This window comes from Neospora caninum, chromosome II (genome assembly GCF_000208865.1).
Source record: "Neospora caninum Liverpool complete genome, chromosome II".
Lineage (NCBI taxonomy): Eukaryota > Apicomplexa > Conoidasida > Eucoccidiorida > Sarcocystidae > Neospora > Neospora caninum.
In genome coordinates, this window is record NC_018387.1 from 460038 (window position 1) to 472593 (window position 12556).

The 12556-nt window shown below is 53.0% G+C and overlaps 2 protein-coding genes across 2 annotated transcripts; one reads left to right on the forward strand and one right to left on the reverse strand.

Annotated features, from left to right (window-relative positions):
• Positions 1 to 2458: 2458 nt before the first annotated feature.
• NCLIV_005120 (dsptp1 protein, related) lies at positions 2459 to 5131 on the forward strand (the record flags this gene model as incomplete). Its single annotated transcript, XM_003880022.1, has 5 exons — positions 2459 to 3067; positions 3408 to 3460; positions 4090 to 4150; positions 4588 to 4780; positions 4929 to 5131. The coding sequence occupies 5 exons, from the start codon at positions 2459 to 2461 to the stop codon at positions 5129 to 5131; spliced, it is 1119 nt and encodes a 372-aa protein (XP_003880071.1).
• A 1516-nt stretch (positions 5132 to 6647) lies between these two features.
• NCLIV_005130 (conserved hypothetical protein) lies at positions 6648 to 10870 on the reverse strand (the record flags this gene model as incomplete). Its single annotated transcript, XM_003880023.1, has 6 exons — positions 6648 to 6960; positions 7511 to 7672; positions 8235 to 8338; positions 8602 to 8668; positions 9442 to 10724; positions 10850 to 10870. The coding sequence occupies 6 exons, from the start codon at positions 10868 to 10870 to the stop codon at positions 6648 to 6650; spliced, it is 1950 nt and encodes a 649-aa protein (XP_003880072.1).
• Positions 10871 to 12556: the final 1686 nt, after the last annotated feature.

Here is a 12556-nt window from a genome sequence, read left to right on the forward strand (position 1 = left end):
GATGAAGAAAAGAAGACCTAGGAGGAGATAGGCGGCGCCATTGCAATACGGAGAGTTAAGCGGCATGTGGCATTGTACAGAACAGGTTGCACGTGTCTTATACGGACTCCAAGCATTAATTGGGTGTGCCCACAATGAGGAAATGTGGATTATCTACATCATAATGCCACCATATGAGCAAGAGAGACCAAATAGCGACGAAGGGTGCTGTATCCTTGGAGAGTGAGTGTGCACTCTGGGCGTATTGAGGCTTGCAGGAGACGCGCTGTTCACATTTTTGCTGCCAGGCATCTCGTGGCGTTACCCGCAACGCAACTCCGCCGCCCTGTTACCGCTTCTATATTACTCGTTTCCTCGAGGCTTGACGAGCCGTGAGGGCAGCACATACTTCCTAGCCTCAAGAGGGCACCACAACACGAGTGGGCCGCTCGTGTCGTTTGGACCCTCGTGCCATTGTTCACGTCCGCGATATTATCCGGTAAACAGTTCTGATTTCTTTCCTTGTATGCACTTGGCCTGTACCATACGCCGCCGCACGGGTTTCGATACAATTCTCGCGATACTGTACTGTAGCTCTCTCGATGGGCTCGTGGTCCCCTTTAGTTCAGAGGTCATGAGATCCACGTGTTGTTTTCTCGATCGTTTTCTGCTAGTTGTCAGAAACAGGCGCTTTATTATTGTGACAGCGCCAATTACAACACGACAACGCTACGTCCCATCCGGGGAGTTAGCCCTAGCACCGCTGCCACAAAGCCGGATCACTTTCCCACATACAGGCAGGTGTGAAATACGGAAATAAGAAGCGGTGGTAAACGCAGTATTGCGTATGCGTTGTGGCCTCACGCAGGCTTTGCGGTTGGCGGTCGCCAGGTCATTTTTGACCCGTAATAAAAGGCCCGCCACTGAAAGTGTCCACGCTCACCAGGTAGCCAATGAGAAGTAAGAGACGGCAAGTTTTTATTGCAACATTCGGAGTATTCGCAGCTACCTCCTCTGAACATCTTGCATTCCGTTGTTTCGCCGCTACCCGATTCTGTTGCCGCGAGCGAAGGTGCATCATCCCCGGGGGCATGGACCTGTTCCGAAGCCGGAGCTGAGAGACGAGACTAGAGCTGCGCGTCTCTTTTTGAGGCCGAGCCGATGGAATCGATTAGACAAGGCTGGTGGGCAACCGTGACGGCATCGTGTTTTTTGACGGGATTGAGGTCATCTTCGTGTCAATTGAAAACCTCTTCAAAAGCATTCGCCGTGCTAAAACCTGAACAGTTCGTACGGCCCCTCAGGCTGCTACAGGTCACTACCCACAATCGTTCGTGTTCTCTGGCTGCTGTTCTAAGTTCCACCACTATTTTTATGCAGGCGGTCCCGTCTAATGTTCTTACTGTTCTCTTTCACGGTGGCATTTTTGCGTGTCGCTTGTTCCTTGTCCCCGAGTTTCACAGTCCGTCTTTGCTTCCTCACGGATCTCCGTATTGCGGGTTGAGTCGTTCAAAGAATGGTGTTCGTGCCGTCGTCACTAGGCAGAACCTTCTCTTGAGGCATAGGAGCGAGACACTGTACCTTGCATCTTGAGTCTCCTGTGACGAAAGGACATGCGTTTAAAAAGACGTTCTCGGGACGCAGCGGTCCATGTTGGTGGTCTGTGAGGCGTTGCCAAGAACGGTTCCCATCCTGTTAGCGCGGTTTGCGCTACTCAATCCGCTGTAACGCATGCGTGGTCAGGTAGCGGGGGTTTGATGTAACCGGGCTGTCGATGTCTGCTGCCGGAATCGAAGTCGTGTCCATAGTTTCCCGATCAAACCCACCTGCAGAAAGTAGAGCTTTGTGGTGAAGTTATGCCTGGCACGTATTCCTCAAGTTCCGGCACGCGGAAATATCGAATACGGGTCACCCCGAAGCATGGGGGGATTCCCTCAACACCGGTGAGGGGACCTACAGGACATCACCTTCGGCGTATTGTCAATTGCTCTGTATCAGGTGAATAGATTTGTGGGTCTCTAGCTCATCGAGCGTACTGCCGGTGTTAGTAATTGCTACCCAACTAACGCGCTTTCAGAACAGGTACACTTGCTCCTGCCTGTGGTCACCTCTGTGACAAGCGTTCGAAGGGCTTGCCGTTTGGTTTGACATCCTACGTCGTTGAGAAGAGAGACGCTGGCAATAGCTGGTTGCCTTTTTGCTTTTTCGCATCAGTCACTGTTGTATCATTCGTACAATACTTCCCCAGTTTGAGCTTTATAGGTCCTCTTCCGTGTCTGGTCTGGTTTCCTGTGTTTTTCCGAAACCGGCCTCTCGCCCCCTTTTTCGCGGTGCATGATCCGGCTGGACTCAGTGACTTCAGCTCATTCTGTGTATTCATCCCCGCCCAACAGCAACTCCCACGTGTGTGCGCCCATCATCTGCACCCTCTGCTCCCGTTGCCCAACATGTCGCGAGTCATTCGATAGTATAACAGTTAATGGATATACCGCTTTCTTCCTCGGGACCATTTACCCTTCGCCCGCTCTGGTTGGACCTCGCTGGAGCGAGCCTATCAGAGGTTAAGGGGTTGTGGGTCTTTCTGCCGTACACTTCTCCATTATCGCTTAACGGCTCTCGCGTTTCAAAATATTCGCACTCGTTATTTCCCCGCTCTCTGCTCCCCACCATGTCGTCAACACAACGGCTTTCTTGTGCCGGTGAAGGCTCGACAGCAGGATTATCTCCGTCGTCGAACATATTTGTGGATGAGAGTGCGGAAACGGTGTGCCGTTTGGTCTTGGGGAGGCCGGCGAAGATTTATACTCCGGAACGAATACCGGCAGGGTTGGGCGTTTCTGCCACTAGCGTACCGAAGTGTCCTACAGACGTCTATCCCCCCGGCATGGTGCCCACTACGACGAAAGGGAACCTTTTTGTGGGGTCTTTGAAGCACGCACTAGACGAGAACCTTCTGCGGAAATTCGATGTGAAACTGGTGGTTACAGTCGCATGGCCGTACGGGAGTTGGCCGCTTCAGCAGCGCACGCTTTATTCTCGTCTTGGGATCGGCCACATCAACCACCCTCTCTTGGATTCTCCGTCCCAGGTGAGAGCCTCTTCTAAAGGTCGGCGACGTTGTGACTGTGCAGGACCGAGCAATTGTGACTGTGTGAAAACAGCATGGGGTTTCCAGATTGCACTAGTGGAGTGAAAGACATCTAGGCGGAGGCTCTATAGCCCTTTCAGGCATATTCAGTTCAGGACATGGACTCGTGCCACCATGCTTCCTTGAAACCTGAAACGCGGGAACCCACGGTTGTGACGCGTTCGTTCATTTTTGCCCGATTTGCTTGTGAGAGGCGCCCCAGAAACTAGTTGGATTCAGAAGTTGTTTCGCATGGAGATATGTGTTTGCTGATGGGGATTCCGGTGCTTGTTTTGTTTAGGCACTGGACTTTGCACGACTTTCGCTGGAACGTATTCACTCGTACCTCTCCAAGTAAGCTGTCATCGACTGCATGTATTACAGGTTTTTTCCCGGTATTATCTCAGGAAAATCTGTGAACCGATTTCAAATGGCCTTCACGAAGTGGAAGAGTTTCTGTGCTCGTCAGAGCACGTTGCTGCCTCTTGGTTAACTTGCCAGTAGTTAAGCTAACTGTTTGCCCGCTTCCGGGGGAAGGGAAACAGGAATCTGTGTTGTGCAAATAAATGGTGATCTTACCCAGTCTCAAATAATTGTCACGCTTGCTCCATGACTCCTTCGGTCAAGGTAGGACCGGTACTCGCTCGTCTTCCCTCTCACACTCGTGACGTCGATGGTGTACTATCGCTCAGGAGTTGTTAGTTTTCCTGATCGAGTCACTTGACGGGACATACTTGTGAAATGGAGAATTTTTGCCTGTTATGGCGCATCCTTACGCCTCTGCACAAAGCTTCCCGTTCAAGAAAATGAATGAAGATGCTCTGGCATATGCATGTGCCGGTGTGTGTACGTATATATACATCGATATCTGTCGTGAGATACTGGCGCGGCCCCGAATTTGGAAGTGAAGATGAAACTCTTCCACTTCAGCAGCGGTTCTCTATATGACCGTTGTTTGTGTGTGCCGCCTGCATCTTCCTTAGGGGAGCGACAGTGCTCGTTCATTGTGAAAAGGGCATCTCCCGGTCTGTCTCTCTCTGCATAGTAAGTCGGGGTTCGTCGCAGTTTTTACTGTAGCCTTGGTCACGGGCTTTTCTGCTCTCCTCATGCATAGTAATTATCACCAACCTGTCATCTGGATTACGAATAGCACACCTACTCTGTACCTAGTGAATGAGCACGTTAAGGCAGCGCATGCATCTCGGTCAGGGATGGCACAGACCGACAATTTGATCTGGATTCGGGTCCGTCGTTTCAAATGGAGTGACGGGAAACTGAGGAACAATTGTCACAATGAAGCCATGCCGCAAATCCATGGATTTGTGTGTTGGTCTCAGTTCAGTTTTAATCAAATAGGCATTCACCATTTTGGTTAACGGACGGCAGACTCCAACTGCCTTAGGGTTCTGTGAATATTATATTTTCGGAAGTTGTCTCGGGTTACGGCAGCTGATGTATCATGTGTGCATTCGTCGTGGCAGGCATATCTCATCGTTTATGATGGGCACACAACAAGCTCCGCATTGGAAGCAATTCGTAAATATCGCCCCATTGCACGGCCTAATGCCGGCTTCCTTGTACAACTTCGGCGACTCGAAGACGCTCGCCAAAAGGTGGCAGCGTCTCACCAAACCAGCTCCGCTCCGTTGTCGAGGCGCCCCTCCTCAAGAGTCGGTATGGAACTGTCTAATGCAAGCTGATTCGGATATGCGGTCGAAGCACAGATTCGTATGGCGCACGCAACGGTTGCCGTTCAGCGGCCAATGTAAGAAACGTTGTACGTATTTGTTTCCGTGTCTCTGCTCCTTCCTTTTGCCCGCAGACTGGCCTCAGTTTCACTGCTTCCCCATCTTCCCCTTCCCCTGTCGGCCTGAATGTTCCTGGGACGGAACCAAGGAGGAGCGTGTGGTGCTACTTCGTCAGGGAAAGAGAGGAAATGTGTGGGAGAACGGAGAACGTACAGGGAGAGAGTGGACTAGGGGTGTATATGGAGTGAACGTCGATGGTAGCAACGGGAGAGAATGATGAACGCGAAACCGGAGGCTCCGCCTCTTCAGGCAGTGTGGAGTCTGTGCTATTCGTCAGTCGACGGCATCCTATTGAAGGTCGGGGATGGTTGCTGCTGCTGGAAGAGTCGCGTGCTCCAGTGGATTGCCAGGTTAAAGCAGTGCTGATATTCAGATGTCTAGCATTGCATGGGATGAGCAAGGTTGCCAACGTCATAGTGCCCTGCTGGCGGTACAGACTGCCCCCGTGGCTGTGTCCCATATGCGCCAGCAGCTGCGCGCGTCATGATCACATTGGGAACACGAGATTAATTCCGTCGTACGCGAGAAAGTGACACCAGTTTTGCGCCCGTGTCTCTCCCGGGTTCTGGGTAAGGGTTTCGCATGTAGTCAGGGGCAGGCATCATCATGACGAAAACACTAGGCAGCCTTTTTTCGAAATGGATACATCGCTAGCCTGCAAGCGCGTGATCTTTTGAGGGGTCAGCCGCTTCTGCTGCCATGCTTGTTTTTTTGTTGAAGAGTTGCTCCGCAGCAACGGTGACCGCTTGCACGTTGCATTCCCAACGGCCCAATGCCGACGAGTTTAGAGGGTCTCCGCGGTTCTGCTGTTCCGGGACTCTGTATTGTCCCAAGGGACCATAGTTTAACGTAACCCGAAGATGAGGTATGGTTACAAGTCGTCAGTTGACGAGGGGGTCGTCTCCGTGGATGCGCTGGCGAGTACACCCGAGGGTGTGTTAAATTCTATAGACTGTGTCATTCAGTTCTCCACATCTTTTAGAGCGGTCACGGGTGTAGGCGTCTTTTTGTATAAAAGTTGGTTTACCGTCTCCGCTCAGGAATATACGGACTTGAGGAATTTTCACCAGGGTCGTCTGTTCCATAGATTTCCCAAGAATGCGTTTTTAGTTGAGTAATGTGTCCTGGTGGCTTTCCTTCTTTCCGAGATGTCTCGCACATCATTGTCAGGATGTTCTTGCTGCTCCCTTGTGGTGGCTCCGTTTTTCCTCGAAAGGTGGACAGTCGCCGTTGCCGTGACCTACCGTTCGAGACGTTCATGCTACAGTTTCAATCCTAACAATGTTCAATAAAACAAGCTCGTTTTAGTTTAGGGTTCTGCACGCAAACCGCGTTTCACGTGGAAAAACGACGAGTCATACATGGAACAAACTAACGACCATGTGAACCATGTCACAGTATAGACATGCATCGATATCCTCTTCGTGCAATGCAGAGTGTTCGTTGTTCTTAATTTTTTCTGCGTTTTGATGTATTGGTTCAGACAAGACCTGGAATTAGTACAGATGTGTTCCTCACTCCAACGCGCCTGGCTTCGCTGAAAGAGCCTTTTTAACTCACTGAAACACTGTGTGCACCTTCCAAAACTCAGAAAGGAAAAAATTCGGGAGCAGCTTCGTGCGCTCCATGCAAACACTCATATGTTTATACCTATGTCTCCGGCCTTGTAGAGGGCATCACGAAGCGTGTCTCGCGAGTCTTTTCGGAGAATTTTTTTCTCCGTTGCGCAACTTTCATTTCTTGTCCGGTGCCAGCCGTTCCACATCAGAAGTTGAAAACTTCTCATCACCGGCCTTGTGCTTCGCGATCTCTCCTGACAACCGTGCTGGGGCATCAATTTGGTAATGTACTGAAGCATCAGGGTAGTCTTGGCTTTCCATGAGACTCTCATACGCCTTCAGATCCCGGGAGGTCGCGGCTGAATATGCCGCCGAGTCACGAGCGGCGAGGAGGTAGGGCGGCGGATGAGAGTATGAACAGTCAAAGTACCCTGGAAACGTTTCAGGGCCGAAGTGCTCATGAGGCAGAAGCCATAGATCTTCCAATCTAAAACCGTACACGCAGTCACAATCGGAGGTTGCTACAAGCGTATCACAGCGCCAAGATAGCGTTCATCCCCCAGTTTTGGAGGTATCTGGAACGCATGTACAGTGCTCGAGTACTAGGAGGGCAGTAGGGCCAAAACGCCGCGCTAAAGCCCCCAGCCGCAAACGATGCCGGTTTCCAAAGCCACGATGCAGCGTACAGCTGACAACACAAGCGTGTTCAGACACGAATATGTATTGCAACTAGGACCAGTTGTAAGGCAGTAAAAAGTTAAGATGGCAATGCGCCACGAAGGGCAGGACACGCCCCGTATATTTTTCAACGACGGGTCTACGACAGGCAATAGATTCATGGATGTAATGGGGGACAGTGCCAAGATTTCTGATTTCACCTCTCAGGAGTACAGTGTTTTTTCTCGCTTCGTTACGATCTTTTGAAAACCAACAAACCGCTAGTATACCCCAAGCCAACAGCGTCAGGAGGCATTTGTGTCTCTCTTCTTCATGTGGTAATGATAGTAAATTCGGACTCAACGCCCTCATGTCCCTACCTGTACTCGCTGCGCACAGCCCTGGTCATCAGGTGAAGATGAATATGCGCACACCGGGCAATCACCCAGTCGTCGTCCCGGTTACTGTGGCAGTAAGCAGCTCGAGAGAGAAACGGGACTTGAAGCTCCACCATGAGACGACTCAACAGACGGCCAACCCTTCTGAGACACACAGGAAAAGCATGGAGACAGAAACGAAGCAAACAGAAGGGTCGTCAAGCGTCAATCTCTTTGAACCGCTACCAGAGATTAGCGCGCAGAGATGAACGATTCAACATTCTCTCAAAAAGACCAAAACCTGTCGAGAAGCGAGTCGCCCGCAGAGATGAATGATTCAACGTTCTCTCAAAAAGACCAAAACCTGTCGAGAAGTGAGTCGCCTTGCTAGGCCTCCCCTCAAGCGGCTGAAACCTGACCCGCACATTACGCTGAGGGACGGAGGTGAGATGGATGTGCATTTCTATCGGTTACAGAATTAAAGGAAGCGTGGTTTGACACCTGCACTCTACCGATACATATGTACATATATATATATATATATATATATACATGGTGAAATGGATGGACTAACACAATCAGCCTAAAGCGCAATGTACAAATCGGCATAGTCAAGTCACTCCACCGGCTGTCTTCCCAGATGTGGATGGACGTGCTTGAAGGCATGCATACTTTTCACTCGAGGGGCCGACAGCCGGATAGAGAGCGTAACCGCAATTCGTCTAACCTGCAGTGCGCGGGCGTTCGACCGGTTCCTATGATGGCAAATCGGGCGACGTCTCGTCTACCGCACGCTTCCAAATCGATGACTCGAATGTCCTCCATGTATTCCTACAGAAACAACACAACCGAGATGATGACGCGACGGGCAGAGATCGAGAACAGCAAAGTTGAGAAAAACGTCCAACTCTCTATTCCCGCATTTCCGTTTGTGACGGAACAAAACCAAGACATACTCTCCTGTGACGGATCTGGGAACGCGGTGTTACTTGCTGCGCATGCGAAAGGAACGGCGGAGTTTCACATTGCCAAACGTCTCGCCGGCGGAAGCCGGCCGGCGTGATCTCGCATGAACAACGCGAAAACAGACGAACCTGTTGAAGTATCGTGACAAATTCTTCCACGGTCGGCATCCTGCCGCTCTGAAGCTCGATGGTTTTGCTGAGGGACAAAAACATTAAGATCCGAGTGTTCGTCCCGCATCTCGCCGTACAGCAGAGAATGCTGGCCTGTCAGGGCCTCATGGCCGTTCTCGTGCAATCGCTGGGGTCTTTGAAGCGGGTGCCGACGCGAACGTCCCTCCGACACAGAAGTAAAGAAACCGGTGGTAACACCTTCATCTGGGAGGGTTAGGAAGGCCGTACACAGATTAGAGAGCGAGTGGCTTCGGCCCACGTGTACTGTCTTAGTGCGGCCGCGCCGCAGTGAAAGGCATCTTGTCTAAATGGCGATTGCGTCTTGATCCAGTATCACGCTTCTGCTCTCGTGTCACCTATATATATATATATATATATATATATATGTCGAACGCCCGCACAATTGAAATCGTCAAGGGAACCAAGATAAAAGTGATCAAGAGGAACGTGGTGCTCGCGCAGATACATTTGGCCCCACAGGAACACCGCTACACATCGACACCATGTTTCCTAACACGAGTCGACCTGTTGATATCTACGCTCCAGCGAACACAACGTTAAAGGTGCGTAGTCCTGCCGTAGCCCGCCTCTATATTTGCATCAACACAACGGCCGACCCTGTAAGAACTCGCAGATGTGTAGACAGACACCGAACTCCCGCGCAGAGGTCCGAACACACTGGGAAGAAAAACGGTGTTTGGTAATCGGGTTCTCCCGCCGAAAACAACGGAGGCCGGGGAGATGCGCGTTGGTCCTGCGCGTTCAACCGAGTAAGACGCCGGAGGCGAGAACGCTTACTCTCGTCTCTGTCCAGTCTCGGGGCTCTCCGCCGGCTGTTGCCAGCCGACACCCCAGAGGTGATCCTTGGACGGCCGAACCACGGGCTCCCGGAAGAAGGCCCACTCGTCATCAACGGCTTCTGTCTCGTCGTCGTCGATACTCGCCGCCTCTGAGCTGTCTGTTTGTCGTGCCAGTTTCTGTTGCTTCTCGTGGTAGTACGCTTGCGCTCGCTTGAGAAGCAGGTCGCGATTGTCGCGGTAGAACCGTTGCGCAGGCGTCAGTTCGGCCTCCGGTTCTTGTTCATCGTCTCCGCGTTGCGAGACGACGGCGTGGGGTCCAAGTACCGTTTCTGGTCGACCTGGTCGAGCGGCTTGGCCGGCAGTGGCCAGCTGTCCAAACACCCGCGGCCGACACTCAACGCCGAGCACATTTTGAGCGAACGCCTCGTCTCCCATATATTCTGCGCGGCAAGGGTATCCTGGTTCTTCCTGTCCTTCGTGGAAGGCCACGATCGACGTCGACTCGTCTGTCGCACCACCAGCAGGCAGGCACTGTGCCCGGCCAGTCATTCGCCTCGACACGACGCCAGGATCACCTGCGTCCTGTCGACCGTCATGTGCACCGGTCTGTTCTTCGGCACACGCGATCTCTCCTCCCACGCCAGGCGTCTCGTGGGCCCTCGCATTCGCGTGGGAGGTGCTCCTGGCACCACGTCCCGTCCGCGTGTGTGTGCCTCTCCAACTCGCCGCGACGGCAGACGCTTCCTCACTCTGGCCGTCGACAGCGTCTTCTTCTGTCTCGGGCCCTGTTGCGCGCTGTGGAGTCTCGCTTTTCCTGTACTGCGCAGGGACAAAGTGAGCGATCGCAGCTTCCACCTCCTCATCGAGCTCTTCGCGGGTTTTCCGGGGATCTATGGGGACGCGCTGAAAGCCCCCTACGGCCTCCGCAACAGAGGTTAGCGGCTGCAGCGGCATCAGCAGCGTGGCGCGCTCGATTTCTCCCCGTTGCTCGCCGTCTTCCCCACTCTGCTCTGCGCGCTCAGACAGAGATGCTGCCGGAGGCTCAGTCGAGGTGGACGTCTTCTCGCTCCGAGGATCGACTATCCCGTGTTCAAGAAGCAAACGCTGAAGCAGAGCTTCATCGTCTTCTTCGTCGGCTGAGGTCCCCTGCCAGTTGGGCTCAGCGTCTTGCCTTGCAGACGCATCTGAGAAACTTGCGGGGAAGAGAGGAGAGCGCGGAGCAGAAGAAGTGGGGCGCGAAAGAGACGCAGCAGCGAAGGAAGAATCAGAAGAGAGCGAAGACTGCGGGGAGACAGGCGTACTAGGGTGGACGGCACTGGAACGTGTCACCTGGAGAATGCGGTCGAACACGTTCTGTCTCGACACCGCGGAACCAAAGTCGCCTTGCTGTCTTCTCGCCCCCTCACTTCGGCCTGTTGCGCCTCCATGTGTCTTTGTCCACGTGCATCCTCCTGTCTCGTTGTCGGAAACAGACTCTGGCCGCCTGACGGCGTCCGACCAACTGCCTCCCCCCGCGGAGGTGCTGGCGAATTCGTCCTTCGCATGCGCCTCTTCACTGCTCGCCTTCCCCCGGTTCTTGTCTTGTCGTGCCCACCTCCCAGTGGAACTGAGCCAGGGAGCCCCGAGTGTGTGCGAACTGGCCGCCGGACGTACACCTGGAAGATGCGCACTGAGAGGGCCAGGCGACCATGAGGAAGGAGAGGAAGGACAGGATACCCGGACAGGAAAAGAGACAGAAGTCGAGGAGCGCTGCGCTTGGAGCGAACAGGACGCCAGGCGCGTACATACAACGCGGAAGGCGAGGGCATCGGGCGAACCAGCAGAAGCGACAGGGGAAGACGCGTACACACCTAAAGCGGACTGAGGCTGCGACGCGAGACATGCAGCGCCGCCGTGTGGCGAAAAAGGCGTTGCTGCCGCACGCTTTTGCGCGGAGGCCGCGCAAGTGTGTACACAGAAGGACCGAGCGCAGCAGAGCAGGCAATGGCCAACGGACAGCCTAGGACACCCTGTCGACGGCGACATGGTGCGGAGTGCACCATGACAGAAACTGGGATGGGAGGGAAACGCAGAGAGGCTGGAAAGATACTCAGGAAGTGGGCTGGCAATATGAGGAGAAAATCGAGAGGGGGTGAAGTTCGAGAAGGGGAACTACGGCGACGGCGTCGGCCAGGCGGCAAGGGAGAAGCCGGGTTCGAAAATAGGGTTCAGGGAGTGGTATGGAGACATTGTTTTGCTTGTCTTTCGAGCGTTTAGCAGACAGAAGATGCAGAAAGTAACAAGAAAAGAATGTCCCGCAATAAACATGTCCACGGGTCTTAGGGCTGGCTGTTCATCCGGCGGACTTACGCCGCGTGACAATGACACAGACGGAAACAGCGAAATCCTCGTTTCATCGGTTCCCTAAGCGACTGATGTTTACTCGATCTCCTAAGAAGTAATTCGGCCAGTTGTAAGAAGAAGTACGGGGACGAAGAAGCTCTTAAAATTGCAAGAAAAACGTGGTGGCAACAGGCGTTGAGACTCGAGGAGACACGAGTGACGTCAGCCCCCAGCGGTGGCGTCTCCTCGCTTACATGCACGCGAAGTCACCGACGACAAAGTTCTTCCTTATCAGTTCCAACCCACGGTCTTGCTCTCTTTCAGAACATAATTACAGGTTATGAACGCGGCTGCACGTCCGTTTGTTACACCGTTTTTCGCAGGCGCCAAACAACCTCTCCAGGAACTCCTCCAGAAGAAAAATTTGAGACCCAGGCTCGAGGTAGCACTCGGACGCGCGCCACCGCCCTTTAGACTTCACCTCAGGAATTTGATGTGAAACGGCGGCCGCCGAAAAACGGCTTTTTTCTGGAAAACTGAAGCATCTAGTTCCTCCCGTTCTCTCGTCACCCGGAACTTCGCCTTCGCAAACGCGCACTTTTTCGCTAACAGCAGCGTCAAGATTGATGCCTTCTACTCTTGTGCGCTGTGTTTGTAGACTGCTCGTTCCGCAGAGCGTCGAATGTGTAAATGTTCGTGCGCTTCTCCTTGCGCTTTGACGGGGTTCGCTGGCCCAAAAAGACGACAATGTTCAATCCTCTCGAGGCCAAGGGTTTATGCGCATTAAGCAG